Source organism: Daktulosphaira vitifoliae, unplaced genomic scaffold (genome assembly GCF_025091365.1).
Source record: "Daktulosphaira vitifoliae isolate Bord-2020 unplaced genomic scaffold, ASM2509136v1 Scaffold_2, whole genome shotgun sequence".
Classification (NCBI taxonomy): Eukaryota; Metazoa; Arthropoda; class Insecta; order Hemiptera; family Phylloxeridae; genus Daktulosphaira; species Daktulosphaira vitifoliae.
In genome coordinates this window covers 7,335,095-7,354,655 of record NW_026099573.1, presented here as the reverse complement: position 1 = coordinate 7,354,655, position 19,561 = coordinate 7,335,095, and the positions used below count along the sequence as shown (strand labels likewise).

General features: G+C 26.7%; 1 protein-coding gene across 2 annotated transcripts; it reads right to left on the bottom strand.

Annotated features, from left to right (window-relative positions):
• Nucleotides 1-373: 373 nt before the first annotated feature.
• Nucleotides 374-19,478, bottom strand: LOC126899533 (ionotropic receptor 93a). Of its 2 annotated transcripts, none has more exons than XM_050674534.1 (8): nucleotides 19,410-19,478; nucleotides 8,689-8,807; nucleotides 6,759-6,941; nucleotides 3,207-3,365; nucleotides 2,234-2,408; nucleotides 1,356-1,649; nucleotides 1,098-1,275; nucleotides 374-945 (listed from the first exon to the last, which is right to left on the bottom strand). In XM_050674534.1, exons 3-8 carry the CDS (start codon nucleotides 6,936-6,938, stop codon nucleotides 480-482), a joined length of 1,452 nt encoding a protein of 483 aa, XP_050530491.1. In that variant the 5' UTR covers nucleotides 6,939-6,941; nucleotides 8,689-8,807; nucleotides 19,410-19,478; the 3' UTR covers nucleotides 374-479. The 2 variants fall into 2 exon arrangements, with proteins under 2 accessions (XP_050530491.1, XP_050530490.1); XM_050674533.1 differs by lacking the exon at nucleotides 19,410-19,478 and adding an exon at nucleotides 9,328-9,462.
• Between the last annotated feature and the right edge of the window lie 83 nt (nucleotides 19,479-19,561).

Sequence of the window (19,561 nt, the reverse complement as noted above, 5' to 3'; positions counted from 1 at the left end):
ATCAGAAAATTAATTAATTCATTTTATGGCTTTTATAATTATTGCCGTACCTAATTTTTCTGACAATCTACCGCTAGTTGTTATTTTTTTGTCTTGAAATTCAATAACAATTTTGTAGTCTCTGATTAAAAGATTTTAGGTCAAACAGAGTTTTTTTATATTCATTACAAGATTTGCTTAAAAGAAGTAGTTTCTAGGTCGTTAAAAAACTATTAAATATGTATTAACAATAATATTTAAAATTTTTAAAATTATAGTTAACATATGAATGAACATTTTGTGTTTTTTTTTACCACGCCTACTCATTTATGCTAATATTTTATTCTGTATAAAATTTTCTCCCAAATTTTTTATAAATTATAATTGAAAATAATTTAAATAAAATACAAATTTTATATTTTTTTATTAATTCAACGTTAGAAATGTTGTATATTAAATTTAAAAATAAATGCTGTTCATTTTTCATTAATTCTTCCGCTTTAATTACGAAACCATCTCCCTGTGCTTTCAAACATTATTGAAGAAGGAATTCGTACTGGAATGAAACCATGATCTTTCATAAAATTATCTTTGGTATTTATCGTTTCGCGTCCGTTGAAGTTTAAGTGTGTTGACTCCATATTTTGACGATGACTAAATGGATACATAGATTTTGATGGTATTCCATAATAAGCTATCTCATCATGTACACCCTTTTGACGATCACTCTGTTTACGCGAAAAATTCGCTTTCACATACCAACCAGTTCTAGTGGAAATCAGCTCCAAGATAAATATTGTAGCAGCTATTGAGAAGCCACAAACTACTACTGAATATGTAGTAAATAAGTCCGAGTTGCGGAGTTGTCGCTCTTTACTGCCCAAGTTTAGTGGACAAATTACCGCTTCCGGTAGGTCTTTAGTTTGCAGGTGTTTTATTATCCCTGACTCCATATAAGATAGCATTCTATTTAATAGAGACAATCAATATAGAAATTAAAATAATTAAAAATTAATTTTGGAAATATGAGAAAAATATTAAGAAGTATTGATATTATGTTTATAGATATATCCATAAAAAGCAAATCGCAATTGAGAAAAATCGAGTAAAATACTCACATTGGATTGAACAAAGGTGGTAAAATGCTATTTTTAGGGTAAATAAATGATAATGATCTGGTTAAATACGAATCAGTCGTCAATACATAACGGCATCGATTTTTGTCCTCCGTAATTGCCCGTTCAATATTCAACATTAAAAAATTAAGCCAATTTTTATCGTGCAATAACAGTTTGCCTAACAAAATAACTTATTTAAACAAAATCGTAATTTAAAATTATACTAATATGAATAAACATATTTATTATATGAATTACCCGATGAAATAAAATCCATTACGTTTTTCAATTGCATATCCTCTACAAATATTCCATTACCATCGCGCATTGAATTTTTTAACGCCATTAAATCGATATCTTCTTTAACAGAATATTCTATTGCACTGCCTTCTGCGGCAACCCATTGATATTTACCATTAGCTATATCGTCTACTGTTTGAATAGGTAAAGTAAACTTGGAGAGTGTTAGGAAAGCCGTCAAATTAGCCGTATAAAATGAGGTAAGTATCATTATAAAAATCCACCATGTAGCGAATATCAATCTGACAGAATCTAGAATTTAAAAAATACTTTAAAAAATCATTTTTAATATTTAAAACTTATTGAGGCAATAAGATATTTTGTTGAGGATCTAGGATTGTAGGAGCATGTCAATTTTTTTACTCATCAGGAAATCAAAATATAATTTCCATTTACCATTAATGCTAATGAAAAAATGTTATATCTTTTTAAAACAAATACGACTTTATATATAACTAATGGTATAACTATAACTCATTTTCACATTAACTCTATGTATTGGTTAAAATAAACTAATAATCCAAAAATCCTAATTTGGGCTTATACGTTTTTTTAATTCTAAACCCTCGTTATGTATTTTTGATACCACTATTCATGGTTGTCATAAAATATGTTTTCAAGTATAGTTTTATACATATTTATATAAGTGTCACCATTTTAACATAACTTTTAGCTAACCTTGATATTCAACTGTGCGTTATACTCAGTAATAAGTAGTCAAATTAAGTTCGTGGGGAAAGTTATTATTAATTTTTGAAAATCTCATCCTAGTAGTAAATCAATAGATGAAATGTTTATTAAAATACTGAAATTGTATAAGAAACTTAACAAAATACCTGTATCTGGATTTAAAGATGATCCTTGTTTCATTAAAGCTCCATATACAAACCAAACACAAGTGGGTATAGGATAAACAATTGATTCATGACCACAAAGTTTATGCCTTAGCCACATGATACCGAAGATAATTGGACCCACAGCAAATAACGATATTAATATCAGTAACCATACCTATACCATTAACTTTTATGTAATAACATTTATTAGAAATACTTATTTAACAGTCTTAAATAAATTACTTTTAAAAAATAATAAATGTACAATTACTTGTCACAACTACCAAAAATTGATTTGAGACACTCAAAGATAAAGCGGTTATAGTTATCAACAATATAACATCTAGAATATACCAAAATTTCTCTATACAAATTACATTGATAAATCAAGAAAAATAAAGTTAATCGGACACATCATCCGAAACAATGACTTTATAATCAACATTTTCGAAGGAAAAATAACTGGGAAGAAACTAAGAGGACGCCCAAAGAAACAATATTTTGAAAATATTCTGGAACTCATGAACTGTGCGTCTTTTGTTTCACAGGAAAATTTGGCGACAAATAAAGAGGAGCGGCTTCAATGATAAGGTATTGCCTTTAACAAAAATGATGATAATCTAAATAAAGAATAATTATCAAATATTAAGTTTAATTATCTCGGAATCAATTTTCCATCAGATTAATCCCTTCAGCTTTGAATACCAAATTTAATTACAAATCTGTTGCTTATTTTTAAATATAATAATATTACTTAATCAAAAAAATACAATGAGTTACTTTTCAAGTTACTATATATAACTTGAAAAAAGGTCATTGTCATATTTTCTTTAAACTTTAAATTTCACATAGGTAAGACTTAAAAGTTTTTATTTACCACAATTGTGGCAAATAAAAATGAAAATATTTTATAGTTTACAGATTTTCTTAAACATTTGTGTCAGTTTAGTTTCTTATATAAACAAAATATTACATCGGATTCAAAAGGAGCTAGTAAACCGGAACCAGTAGCACTTTCTTTAGGTCTTTTCATAAGTACAACATATCGAAATTGTGTTAAATCGATTCCCCATTGAATTTCATGATCTAATCCAGGCAATGTTGGTATGAATGCTGCTGCCATATCCACATTCTAAATCAATAACATAAAATAACATTTTGTTTTATTTTTTACATCAATAACATTTTTTTAATTTTTAGTATCATTATTGGCACAACTTAGGCTAACGATAATGCCATTGTAGGAATTTGATGAAATTAGAATAAGAAACCCTCCAATAATTGTTATTCATGTTTTCTTTTTTTATTGTTTACAAAATATTTTCTTTTTTCAAAAATTAATGAATACTATTTAAGAGAAAAAAAAATAGGTTTTTATGATTATGATTTTTTTTTTAAATCTTTATTATTATTATAAAAACGTTGATGAAACAAATCTAACAAAACACAAATATTTTTTTTAAATTTATTTTTTCATTTTTAAACTCATTTTATTGTCACCTTAAGGTATTATTATTTATTTTATCTTATTTTGGTTTTATCAATAGACATTTAAATAAAATAACATACGAATTGTATGTAATATACTTAGACTAATAATTGCATTCGGGTAATTTCAGATTTTATGATTTAAATAAATATAGTTTAAAAAAACTAAAAGACACGCTTTTAAAGCACATTGAATTAAAAATTATTTTTCACTTTTTAGTTTCATGTTATTATAGTAGTTACTATCAATATCATGGTTGTAACGGGTAACGGGAAATCAGGGTTCGATTCCGGGGAGGGAGTCTGAGAAACGGCTACCACATCCAAGGAAAGCAGCAGGCGCGTAAATTACCCACTCCGGGAACATGGTGGTAGTGACGAAAAATGACGATACGGGAATCATCCTTTGTAATCGGAATGAATACACTCTATATACTTTAATGAGAATAAAGCGTGTTAATATATACTTTTAATAGTAATTACAATATATATATACATGTAAAGCGACTTAACTACGTAAACGTATCATGCACAGGGTATAGCCGTGTTTTGTGGGCAGACGGAACGTTATACATAAGGTATAAACGGCGGCAGCGGCGGTAGGAATATATAAATATATACAATAAATAATAAATATATATTGTTCTCATTGTTACAAACAATGAGAACAATAGAAACCCGTTTCCTGACTTACTGAACACTCTGTATACGTAAGGCGCATTACATGGTATTGGTCAGTCAAAATAAAAATTTGTTTATACAATAGAACTCCAATTATCCGAATTAATGGGGACCGGGACCCATTCGGATAATCAAATATTCGGATAATCGGAGTTTTTTTTTTAAAAAATTGCCATTGGAGAGAAAAAAGTTTTTTTACGTTTTTAAATGCTCTTAGATTTTTTGATTTACCTATCAAAAGAAGTGGTAGTTTATGATTTCCAGTGGAGTTGGCACAGTTAAGCACTGTAACACATTCTTTACTGACCTTATGTCCAGGGGCACTAGATTCCCTTTTAGAAGCCAAAGTGGTTTTTGGTAATGCTTTCCAAACAAGGCCAGTTTCATCGGCATTATAAACAAACTCCGGATCATAGGATTCTGCTGCAGTTTTAAATTTTTCAATAAAATTTTCAGCAGCTGCAGAGTCTGCTGAAAGCTTCTCACCAGCCAAATCTAACTCGCGTACACCATGCCTGAATTTAAAGTTCCTTAGCCAGCCGTTACTAGCCTTAAAAGATGAATAACCAAGCTTTTCTGCTAAGATTTTGGCTTTTTCACAAAGGATTGGACCTGAAATCGGATTTCCCATAGAACGTTGCTGCAAAAACCATTTAAACACGGCATCTTCCAAATTTTTGTTGGTTGCTGTCTTCATTGTTTTCCTGGAGGAACTTCCATCTTCATTTTCAAGCACCGAAACAAAGTTTAAAAGTGTTGACTTACTGTTTTTAATGTCACAAATTGTTGCTTGTCCAACACCATAAATCTCAGACAACTTCTTACCCGTTACACCTTTATCGAGTTGCTCTATAATTTTCAGTTTGTCCGCTAACGATAGCACAACACGTTTTCTTTTCGAAGCCATGGTAAAAAACAATACAGTACACGCACAAACAAAAGTAAGCCGTAGCGAAAGAGTAGCGTTCTCGAGCAAGGTCAATTTAGCACACTGACTAATCAAAACAAACAATGACAGGTGACTGCAATGCGCCGGAACTGGAGTGGGAACTCTTACCACGTGTTGTGCCTACACAGACGCTGCGGACTTTGGACAAATTTTTTTCTGATTTTTTCTGAAAGTGATTCGGATAATCGGCGATTCGGATGGTCGGAGTTCGGATAATTGGAGTTCTACTGTATATATAAAATTAATGTCACGCACGCTTGTACGGGTACGAAAACCAAAAATATAAAATTATACAGGATTAGTGTTGTCGGCGATTGGTGAGCGGGGTGGGGTGAATGCGTTACGACGTCTAGTCTATAATAATAACATGTGCCGCGTGGAAAGTTACTAACACACAACACACATCACACATACAAGTGAAACTAATATAAGCGTGTTAATTAAGTATAGCTAAAGGTTGAAGAAGTTATAACTGATAAATATAATGTTAAGAGGGGGCATGTTGTGTCGCGGTGGTCACACTAATTGTTGAAAAAACTCTAGTGCTTAGCCGCGCCTACCGCCATAGGTGAACGGATGGGGGTGACCATATTTAATAAAATATGAAAAAGAGTACATTTTCGAAATTAAAATTAATTTTATAATACACTTGAAAATAATCAATTTATAAAATTAAGTATAAAATGTTTAAAACAATAGTCAATTTCTTACAAAATTTATATCTAATTAAAACATGTAGTAGTAAAATATTACAGAAAATCTTATAAAAAAATTTCTGAAAATCTGAAATTTTATATTAATTATTAACAAAGTTAGATTAGAATAAATCATACTCTTACCACTAGGTAGTATATTTTAATTAATAATTACAAAAATAATCTTACTATGTGTCTTGCTCAGTATTTTAGTTTTGAAGAAATTCTGGTGACCAGTATTACTCCATGATCGGTATTTCACCAGTCTAGCTGATTTTACGGATTTACCAAATTACTTTCACGGAAAGGTAATAAATTTATTGACTATTTAATTGAAAGTACTGTTAAATTTACTAAATAAAATAGTACCTGTAGTATAATTGTGATTTAAACACTTTTATTTTTACTGAATAGACTACTAGTCATTTGTTTTGTAATTATACCACTGAGTATTTTTATTTGATCAAGATATTTTTTTTATTGTTTATACTTCATTCATTTTTTAAATATAAAAGTTAAAAATATGTAAATATTAATTATTTTGTTTTTTATTATTGTTTAAGTTTTCTAAAACGAACGTTTTAAACACGATTTTTTTTTAACAATTATGTTTTTAAGAAATTTGAGTGATGTTTATGCTTATTACTTCATACGTATAATATAAAAAATTAACAAACATGTATAAAAATTCATAATTTTTTACTCTATTTACCCCGTTAATCACCATTTGAATAATACTTCCATTCTCATTCAATAATGTTTTTCTGATAGGCTTCACAACATCGAATGTGAATCCATACCTTTGACGAAGTGTTTCTACTATTTCAAATGCTATACCATGACCTATAAGAGTACCATTAGGTTCAGTAGTCACCCAACTAAGTGGGTCCATATCCTATACTAACAAAAGTGCATAAAATATAAGTACAAACACAATATATAAATAAATTTATTTATTCCTAAGCTCAAAACCAGATTAAGAAAAATATAATTAAGAATCTCTTCAGGTAATGAAGACTTATTGATCGCCATCTGCTCGGTAATTATTTTTGTTAACACTCGTTAATTTTATTAATTGTTGCTTATAGTATCGATTGTAAATAATACCAAAATCAAAAAAATGTAATATTATGTTATTTATAATATTAGGATGCTATAAATTTATAATATACAACTTTTATGATAAAAACAGGATTCCCTACTTTAAACCATAAAATATCCAGTAAACTAGGAAATTAAATCTGATTATTGTACAGATTTAAAGTAACGCTAATATGTAGGTTCTCCATGAAGTCCAGCAATCGCATTTAACAATTAATTAAGATCTACAGCTTCCAAGATCACACTAGAAATTGCTACACTACCCTCATGTGACTTTAAAAACCCATATTTTCCTAATAAAATCAGTTCTTTCGGTAATTTCAAAATACACAAAATCTGTGCCACTCTGCTCAAGATTCTTACTTTCTGGGATTTAGTTTTTTTAAATTTAATTTGTACTTTGTAATAGGTTGGGTTTGAACGAAAGAAAATGCATTCAATTTACGTTATTTAATCTTTAATATAGTTTCTGAGAGTATATAGATAAAAATATAATAAATTACAGTTAAACATTAAATTTAGACAACCATCAAATATGTATTTTTAAGTTTCCACGATAAATGAAGGATTAGCATTTCAATTAGGTTGTTCGTCCATCTGAAAACTCTACCGATCACATAATTATGCAATGGCTTAGGTAAAATATGACATACTGTCTGTATAATACAGTCGATTAATATTATTATTAATCAATGCAAAAATTACAACACTATTGAAAATAAAAAATGACATCATTTTCCTAAATTGTTCGAACCTTTCGATTTCTATTCTCTTAACTTAATAAGGCACCGTGTTCTGTTCTAAAACGGACAATCATTTGCTTCTCTCTCATTATCAGCCGATTAATTATTGATAACATATAATTAATTAATTAGTTGATTAATTATATTAATTGATTATATATTATATTATATTGACTGATATTAAATTATTGATAACCGATGGTGATCCCATTTACAAGGAGTCTAAAGTCCACTCAGCGTCGACTGTCTGTCACTATCTAAGCATTGACTCGTTTTTAACAAAATTTTTCTTCGGATTTTCAAGAAAATCAATTCATCATCCTCCTAATTAATTATTGAAAATACAACTGCTCCATCCTTTTAATTTTTCATTACTATCTGCTACCATTATACTTATGTCAAAATTAAATATTAATTAATAATATTGAAGACAATGCATAAATATTTAATTTTAAAATCAATAAAATCTTAATTGACTATAAATCATGATAACAGTAAAATATAAAAATGTGAGTGTTGGAACAAAAAGAGTATAATCAATTTTTTAATAAAATGAGTTAGACTTGAAATCAATATTTCAAATTGAACATTTTATTTTGTATCAATGATAACAATAAAATTATAATATAAAATCATATAATTGTATTTTCAATATATACATTTATATTAGTTCTTATAAAATTAAAATATTTCAAATGAATTTTCTGGAAAATGATTAAAAATGACTAACACATATTTCCTTTCAATATTTAAAAAAAAACTCTAATTTTTGAAAAAAAAATTATTTCAATAATTTACCGCAAACGTAGCAATTTTCAAGCGTTTTCCTCGTAATATTTCATTTCGGATTTGTAAATTATTTTTCAATTCACATCGATACTCTTTATTATTCAATAATTTAGCTACTTTCCCAGGAACTATAAAAATAGTATATACTTTTATTATATTTTTTGGGATTAGAAAAACAAAAATTTCTATTTCAGCTTTATTTTAAAAAATTACATCAACTATTATGGCAAAAATTTTATTAAAGGTAATTTTTTGTTTGTTTGAAAAAATTACCTCTTCCCTCATATATTTATGAAGGATATTTTATGTAATGAATAACAAATACTTTGTATAAATGAATTGATGTATTGAAGGTATTCTAAATTTCCACAAACATCGATTTATCACAAAGCTCTGAATATTTTTGGATAGTTAAAATTAAACATAAAATATAAATTAAAATTTTGTAATTCACTATAATTTTTAGTTTGATCAAAGATATCAGAGTACTTTTTATCATACGATTCATTTTAACTTGACGAATAACGGCAAATTTACAAAAAACATTAGTCAGCTAAATCTTGTAATTACACTAATATGATATCTTTAAATTTAAGTTTATATATATACTTTAAGAACATTATAAGTCGTAAATTAATTAAGACTCACTCCATTTCCAAGGTGGAGGTTCAGTAGTGAAATAAGATATATTTGATGGTGGCCAATTAGCACATAATGATAGCAGTAATGCACTGGTCAACGTCATAAAATTAGTTTATTTAACAAAGGTTATAAGAAGTTTATGCGTTGGGACACTTTTACATATTGTCTTTAATTTAAAAACAGAGAAATCGATGTATAAAAACCAACACGGTTTACACTGTGGTGACCTGTCAAAATTGTCCCAAAATGTTTGAATAAATGATTACACTTGATAGGTGTTTATTTAATAATAACACGGTATTTTTGGACAACAATGGATTTTAGTATAATGAAGTACACTTATAAAATATTCATAAAATCACTTAGTGTATTGGGTCATCAAAATCATTTTGGAGGTCCACAATTGTTGATTGTGTTAATTTTAATAATATTAGGAAAAATATTGTAAAAAATTTAGAGATTAAAAATATATATACTTTAATTAAAATAAACAAAATAAAACCAACATAATAAAAAATATTTGAAAAAATTAGGGAATCTCTGATCTGTTGGCGTTGATGATGAAAACATCGTAATCAAAATTCGAATTACTTCGCAAGATGTCCTCATTTTAATAACTAAGCAGGAGAAGACTTGTGACCGAGAATTGCCTCATGATAAAAATAGTAACATTTATATCCGATCTATATTTTAAAATGATAATTGCTTCTAAAGATGTGATCAAAAAGTTATAAAAATGACCAGTTATTTATTTAATTTAGATAATTTTCTATTTTATAATCTAGTTGTCCTTTAAATAAAATAATTTGCCCCTCCTAGAAGTTATAGGGGATGATTATGAAAATTAATAAATAACTGATAAATCAAGAAATTTATAAAACTAAAATGAACCAAATGTTTTAGCTTCGATGCGAAGCTGAGAAAAGATTAATATTACTATGATGTGTTTATTTTATTATTCTTTTTTAGCTTCTATGCGAAGCTGAGAAGGTATTAGTTTTACTAAGATGTGTTTTTTTTTTTTTTGTGTCTGTTACCACTTTTTCTCAGCTCTCACCGAACCGATTTCTTTCAATGATACACAAAGATCACAAATCGTATCTAGTCGAAGACATTACCCTCAAAAATTGAAAAAAATTCCCTTGTTCCCCGTAAATGGGGGAAACCTCCGAAAAAATTACAAATTTAAAATTTGCTAATTATCGAAATTTTTTCATTTTTTTTTACTTAAAACTGCCGTAACTTTTTTAAAAATAAACATACCCATATAATTCTTTTTTTTATAGATGCATGATGTCATTACCTATCATTTGGTATATTTTTTTTATAAATTTGACTTTTTACCTGCCCACAGGGGGGGATTTAAAATGACAACTTTTTTACAAAAAATTAATTTTTTCAACTTAACTTTTGAAAGTGTTCCGAAAGGTCTGACACTTTTATATATATCTTTAATTAAAGCTAATGTAATATACTTTATCGTGAAAAAAAAAAATATCGGACTTTATTTTATCTTCAGGGTGAAAATGGCTACCAAATGCTATTTTTGTGTGAAAATTTTCGATTTTGTATTTCACATTTTTAACTTTATTATGCTATAACTTTTTGAAAAATGTATGGATCATTACAATTTTTTTATGAGAAGTAGTATTTATATAGATCTTTCATTCGACATACTTTTTTTTTTAAATCGGACCATTTCCCTTAATACAGGGGGGATTCAAAACATAAAAATGCATATAGAAAGTAGAACTTTTTCAACTTAACTTTTGAAAGTGTTCCGGAAGGTCTGACACTTTTATATATATCTTAAATTAAAGCTNTTCACAAAAAATTAATTTTTTTAACTTAAATTTTGAAAATGTTCCGGAAGGTCTGACACTCATATATATATATATATATCTTAAATTAAAGTTAATGTAATATAATTTATAATGGTAAAAAAAAATTTCGGACTTTATTTTATCTTCATGGTGAAAACAGACATTAAACTTAATAAAAAAAATACGATTTTTGTAAAAAAATTCTTTTTTATATTTTTAACTTTATAATGCTATAACTTCTCGAAAGATGTATGGATCAATATAATTCTTTTTTTTGTAGATGCATGATGTCTTTACCTATCATTTGGTATATTTTTTTTATAAATCTGACTTTTTACCTGCCTACAGGGGGGGATTCAAAATGACAACTTTTTCACCATAAATTTACTTTTTCAACTTAAATTTTTAAAGTGTTCCAGAAAGTCTGACACTTTTCTATATATATTAAATTAGAGCTAATGTAATATACTTTATTATGGTAAAAAAAAATTTCGTACTTTATTTTGTCTTCAGGGTGAAATTGGCTACCAAATGCTATTATTGTGTGAAAATTCTCAATTTTATTTTTTACATTTTTAACTTTATAATGCTATAACTTATTGAAAAGTGTATTGATCAATATAATTTTTTTATGGGAAATACTATTTTCTAATAATCTCTTTTTTATTCGACATACTTTGTCTTAATCAGGATATTAATAAGGAACTAGCAGTTTATGAAGCTTTTGGAATAATCCACCAATTTTTTAAAATTAAACACTATCTAAAGATTTGCATCGAAGCGTTTTTTTTTGATAGTGATTTTAATCACTGTCAGATATCATTATACTTGATCCAACTATGCCACGTCACCACTGTGCCGCGACCCCCCTGTGCTGGGTTTTTTGTGTCTGACACTATTTTTTCTCAGCTTTCACTAGACTGATTTTTAAAAATGGTAATTTTGACATTTTTTTTCTTTAAATAACTTATTGCAAAATGAATGAATCAAAATAATTATTTTTTATATTAAAATCTTAGATAGTTCCATTTTATTTTATATAAATGTTTTGATAATCTAAATTTATCTACCCACAGGGTGGATTCAAAATAGAAAATTTTTAGAAAACTTTTAGTTAGTTTTTATAAAAACTAAGCTTTTTTACTTAATTTTTGAAATATTCCGAGCTTTAAATATATGTCAAATTGAAGATATTGTTACGTATAATGAATTAAAAAAAAAATTTGTCACGAAGACTTATCTTCTACGTGCAAACGGTTGCCGTAGTTCTAAATACATTATATATACTTCTTTCATTTGATATACTTTTTATATAAATTGGACATATTACATTTATACAAGGGGCGTTCAAAACTTGAAACATACGTATAAAAAGTGGAACTTTTTCAACTTAACTTTTGAAAATGTTCCGAAAATACTGCGTTCTTTAAACATATGTCAAATTAAAGCTTATGTTATGAACTAATAATTAAAAAAAAAAATTGTTCCGACGACTTATCTTTTACTTGCAAATGGCTGCCGTAGTTAAAAAACATGCTATTTTTGTGTTTAATATTTTTTTATTTATTTTAAAATACTTATATAAGTCGTAGTAATTAGTCCATCAATTTTTATAAAATTTACATGAATCTAACTTAGATTAAATATAAATTTAAACTTGTTTTGATTATTTTATCTCCTCAAAGTGAAGAAAAGTGACTTTAAATTTTTGAACTAGCTTAAATAGCTCAAAGTTCTTTTTATAAAAAATAATTTATTACGATCACAGTGGTTGCATTATTAACTATACAATCTTATAAGTTTAGGGTACAAAGTTCGAACCCCGACAGTCAAAATAACTTATTTTGCATTTTTTCTTAATTTCTTTTTTTTGAGGTGGAAAATAAAATTTAACACTAAAAATTGAATAATAAAAATATATTTTTGACATTGTTGAGATTTATTTGTAGACCATTTATTTACAATTAACCACAAATTATTTTCGAACATTTTTGTATCAAGCCCTTTAATTTTTATACACGTTTGCCCTAAAAGTAATAACTACTTTATAATTTTTTATAAATTCCACGAAAAAATTACTATACTAAATTATTAAATATCAATCTAATGCTAATTTAATTGCTATTGTAAATATTTATTCATTATTATACTTCTAAGTCAAAAAACTACTAATCAGGAATAATGAAGGAAATAAAAGTTTCTTAAACTCTTATAAATTTTAAAATTAAACACTATCTACAGATTTGCATTGAAGTGTTTCTCATGATAGTGATTTTAATCACTGTCAGATATCATATATACTTGTCCCAACTATGGTACGTGTAATATTATATTATCACTTATAATATTAACATATATTATGATGTTATCGTTTGTGCATGTATTATGAATATACAAGATCACCAAAACAGGGTTCCCTTATTGAAAATACAAAATAACTAGCTAATTATGGGATAAAATCTACTTATTGTAGAGATTTTTAAGTAACGCCTATACGCAGGTCTCCTATTATAATTAAACAATTAAAATAGTTTCTTTCAAGATCACGCTAGGGATCGCTAGATTATTCCCTCAGGACTATAAAAAGCCATTCCCCCCCGTCAAAACCAGTTCTTTCGGTAATTTTAAAATCTACGACGTTCCACTTAAGATTTCACTCTCCGCGACTTAATCGTTTTTCAGCTTCGATGCAAAGCTGAGAAGGTATTGGTTTTACTAAGATGTGTTTTTTTTTTTGTGTCTGTTACCACTTTTCTCAACTCTCACCGAACTGATTTCTTTCAACAATACGTCAAAAGATCACAAATCGTATGTAGTCAAAGAAATTACCCTTAAAAGTTGAAAAAATTTTCCTTGTTCTCCGTAAATGAGGGAAACATCCAAAAAAATTACAAATTTAAAAATCGCTAATTTTCGAAATTTTTTCAATTTTTTTTACTAAAAACTGCCGTAACATTTTCAAAAATAAACATATCAATATAATTTTTTTTTTATAGATGCTTGATATCTTTGCCTATCATTTGGTATATTTTTTTGTAAATCTGACACATAACCTGCACACAGGGGGGGATTTAAAATGACAACTTTTTCACTAAAAATTTTTCGCATAGATATAAATATTTTTGAATCTTGTTTTGGCCAGACCAGAGAAAGATTTAAGAAATATTGGTTTCGATCTATCAATAAAATATACTCTCTCAGAAGAAAATACTTATTCAACAAACATAAAAAAATTAAATAAGGACAAATTATAAATTATATTTATGATAAAATATAGAGTGTTTAGAATCTTATACATGTAAAATCAGTCATAGATTTTATATAATTAAATTGTATTATTTAAAATTTGAATCGTTTTTGTAAGTAATTATATTGACTATATGACGTGTAATGTAAATCGTATACGTAGTGCATTTAATATTAAAATCAACATTGGATTACTTGAAATATTATTGAATTACATAGGACGTAAGGCAAGTACAATTTTAATTATGCTTTCAATCCTCCAACAATCTATTGCGTAATAAACCATTAATATTTTAATAAAAAATTATATAAAATTAAAAAAAAATATTTAATATTCCAATATTCTCTACTCCAAAAAATCCGATCTTAAATTATCTTATATTAATTTTTATTCCTTTTATTTTTATTGTAATTTTTGCTTTATTACACATGATCACACTCTGTCGCAATTTCACTGTGCTAAAGAAATTATTAATTTTTTTAATTGTGTATGTATATCTCTCTTGGTGTATTTTGTATTATGTGATACTTAAAAACAAAATCATAATAAAAATTGAAATTTTTGTAAAAAGAGTATTTTAAATATTACTACACATTGAAAGAATTCAATGGAAATTAATCAACAGGTAATATACATTTTTGTATACACTATTTATAATTGTACTTAAATAATAGAAACGAAATTGTAGTTTTGTTATATTAAATTGTAATTGTAGATTGTTCATAGAACTATTACAAGTTAAAGATCATGCATCAACTACAATAATTGTATATCAATTATTAATAGTTTATCAATTTCCCTCTTAATTTATTAATTTTTCTTATTATTTCTGAAATAAAGTAAAAATAAAAAATTATAGTTAGATATTATTTAAAGGCGACTCAATGTGATTAATTTTTAATAAATTTAATGTAGAGCACTAAACTATATATAATATAATAATGATATTCACACCTTACCAAATATTATTTTACACGTTTCTTAAGATCGGAAAGCCATCTTCCTCTTTTGGTCTACATAGCTGTATTGTCTTAATACAATGCCACAAAAAAGTGATCTCAACAAACCATGCACAGTAGAATTCAAGTTCTAATTTAATTTTTTTTTGTAATCTCTTGAGTTAATTTACCTAAAATACATAAAAATATAAATACACATCATAAAGTAGTGGCTTCTAGTAGAAATACTCACAACACATTGCCTATAAGTTGTATTTAACAATTTTTCCTAAAAAAAAATCAATTTTTCATCATTAGTGATAGGAATTAAAGAATAAAATTGTCAGCTTCCACTTCTGATTAATTCTCTATAGGTTTAATTTTATCAATAGTATTTTGTACTGCTATTTTCAAGGACTGCTTCAATTTTAATTGCTTTTGTTGTATGGACTCAACATCATAACGTATTTTAAGAACAATATTCAGTATACCTATAATAATATCTGTATTAACTACAAAATACAAAATAAAAAGTTACATATAAAAGTTTTTACCAGATTGATTATTTTGTGAAGAAGTACTGGACGAACTTTTTAATGAAGCTGGTTTGATTAAATTAATATCGTATGTACCTCATATAAAACAGATAATGACTTTACACACATATTATTAAGTTAGAACTTAAATTTCTAATATACAAGGTGGAACGGATCTAACTGACAATTCATACTAACATTTTATACTTTTTTTTTTTAATCAATTTTTACAATATAGAACTATATTTAAAATATGTTTTATGTTATTTTTCGCAATTACAAAAAATATTTTAAAAATTAATTTTTGTATAAAATTTTTTTTTTAAGATTTTAAGATTTTTAAAGCCATTTTATAGATAAGTTTTTAAAAAAAATTTTGATACCAAAAACTCTTGTTTTAATTCAGTAGTTACGTTTAAACAGCATTTTAAAGTTTGTTAAATTTTGATTTTTTTTACAATTTTTCTATGGTATCATGTTAGTCCATATTATGTAAAGTACAGAAGTAAACACTTATTACATTATTTACTGGTAAGTACTATTTTATTTATAACATTTTATACTTGTTTAAGGTAAAGTCAGCTGTAATAGATAGTTAGCACTTATAATCTTCTTTTATTTATATTTTTATAGTGATGATTTTTCTAATAAAACACATTATTATGGGAGATGATAGATATAAAACACCAATACCCGTATGTAACATTAACTTAAAATAGTAGAATAATAGGCTGCACAATAAGAAACATATTTCAATTAAAATCTAAAATATCGATCTTCCCACTTAAAAATGAAGCGTCTCTGCACCGGACTGCTTCGCGATTGTGCTCTCTCGGACTTAGAAACTTTTTCACACTAGGTGTTAATTATTTAACTCTCTTATAAATAATATAATTTTTAAAAAAATAACTTGATTTTTTTTATCTTTTTATTTTTAGTTTTAAATGTTTATAAATTATTAAGACAATCAATTTTTAGCTTCGATGCGAAGCTGAGAAGGTATTAATTTTACTATGATGTGTTTTTTTTTTTTATGTCTGTTGCCACTTTTTCTCAGCTCTCACTGGACCGATTTCTTTCAAAAGTATGTCAAAAGATCACAAATCGTATCTAGTTGGATACGTTACCCTTAAAAATTGAAAAATTTTCCCTTGTTCCCCGCAAATGTAGGAAATATCCAAAAAAATTACAAATTTAAAAATCGGTAAATTTTGTCATTTTTTCACTTTTTTTTCCTTAAACTTCCATAACTTTTTCAAAAATAAACAAATCAACATAATTTTTTTTATACTAAGACCTTAGATATTTTCTTTTCATTTGATATCATTTTTTTGAAAATCTAACACTTATTCTGCTCACACAGGGGATTTAAAATAGCAACTTTTTTACAAAAACTAACTTTTTCAACTTAATTTTTGAAAATGTTCCAAAAATACTGCGTCTTTTAAACATATATCAAATTAAAGTTTATTTTATGTACTATAAAATGAAAAAAAAAATTTGTCCCGACGACCTATGTTCTATGCGCAAATGGCTACCGTATTCAAAAATATGCTATTTTAACAAATTTTTTTTTTTTTAAACATTATCTACAGATTTGCATCAATGCGTTTTTTATGATAGTGATATTGATCACTGTCAGATATCATCTATACTGGACCCAACTATGCCACGACCCCACTGTGCTGGGTTTTTTTATTTTGTATTTTATGAGTTGTTCTAATTACAATTTTTATTTAATTCTTCAATTGGATTGTCTATTTAATAAGTGCATTTCGAAAATCTACCTTGGCACATCAAGTGGTTAAAACAATAGTTTATGACATGTCACTAAGGTCCTTAGTAACATGTCTATGGAGATTGTAGAGTGTATCTTAAATTTAGATAGATAAGTGTTTGATTGATTGTATAAGATATTGAGGGTTTGTTGAAATCATTACCCTAGAACATCAAGTGGTTAAAACTATTCGTAAAACAATAGTGACGTGTCACTAGGGATTGATTCTCATATTCTGTCACGCTCTTTTCAACAAGCAGTTCTAGACTCCGTAAGGTCCATGCATCGACGATTATATCTCCGATGGTGTAGCTAGCCTATCTTTAACTCTGTCGATTCTCATATAAAATACACAATTTCATAAAATACTGATAGTTTAATGAAGTCATTACCCTAGTACATCAAGTGGTTGAAATTACCGGTAAACAATAATTTGTGACACGTCACTAGAGGTTGGTTCTCATAATCTATCTGGTTCTATAAATTTGCATTTTAAAATATAAGAGAACATATATATTCAGATACCAAGTGTAGAAAGGAAGCCAAGTGAAATAATATTTCAATTTTAATAATTTTTATAAGATTACAAAATAAATAAATAGATTAATGTCAGTGCTCTTTTTATACAACAAACGATCAAGCTATCTGGACTCAAGGTAAGAAATTACATTTCTAACCATGTCATAAAAAATTAAAAATAGATTTAAAATAAGTCATGAATAATTTTTATCATAAAATAATAGAATTAATTTCTAAACGTACATAGTTCTAAAACAATTATTATTAACAACTATTTCATCGTCACTCTAATCGTTATTGTAGGTGTCTAATGTAAATGTTTTACTTGTATTTATTTTTCAAAAAATATAATTCAGCTATTAAAGCTTGGCGCCCAACAATTGGACAGTTGAATTTTACGTAAGAACACAAATTGTTTCCTGTATATACTACAATCGATAAAAAATATCTAGAGTCAAAAAATCCCCCCCCAGAACAACTGCACATTTCATAGTAGAATTAATATTATTCGAGTTAGTGTCATAAGTGTGTAATTTTCCTTCACTTTACGTTTTACGATAAACCATATGTAATCAATTTGTTTTAACAAAAAGATCCATGATCATACACCGTATATTTTTATTTTCACCTTGTAGCTAAACAAATTTAACTAACTCATTAATTCTATCTTATACCCATACCCTGTCTCTCTTATTCATGACAAACCATTGCCAATTTTATATTTAACACTTGCTCATACTATTACATTTCATCATTATACTATTACTTCTTTTTTTTATACCAAAAATATATACCACTAAATATTTTTTATGACACAGCAAAACAAATAATAAGACTAAATTATTTTATTTTATTTAAATATCAACTTTATACATAAAATCCATTCTTCTTTCTTCCATCCTACAAAATTTGTCTATAACTTTTTGATTAAAATTATTATTTTCGTCGATCATACAACTTTCAATACTTAACATGGTCAAAGTGTTGAGTTTTTCTTCACACATGGTACTTTTCAAGCACGGTTCAATTTTCTTCAATGTTTCAACTTCTTTCAGCTTAATTTAAAAATTTCTTGAATATCATTCATAATTTAAACTTAAAAATTTTAAAATAAATAAAAATACTACCCATACGGTATAATAACGTTTGAGTGTGTCCCGCTTTAAAGTGAAAAATCGAAATGGTAAAAAAAAAAACAATAAAAGTGTAGGTATTATACCAATCGAATAATCTGATAAATTTACTTACAAGCTATGGCTCTTAGGCGGAACTGTATTAGAGCTATTTCCTATTAATATTTAATAGACACGTAGATTATCCCATAGTAAAATGAATAAGAAGTATGCTCGATCACAGTCAGCATTTTCGTCGTAGTACGCGCAAGTGCATCGCCTTGTGTT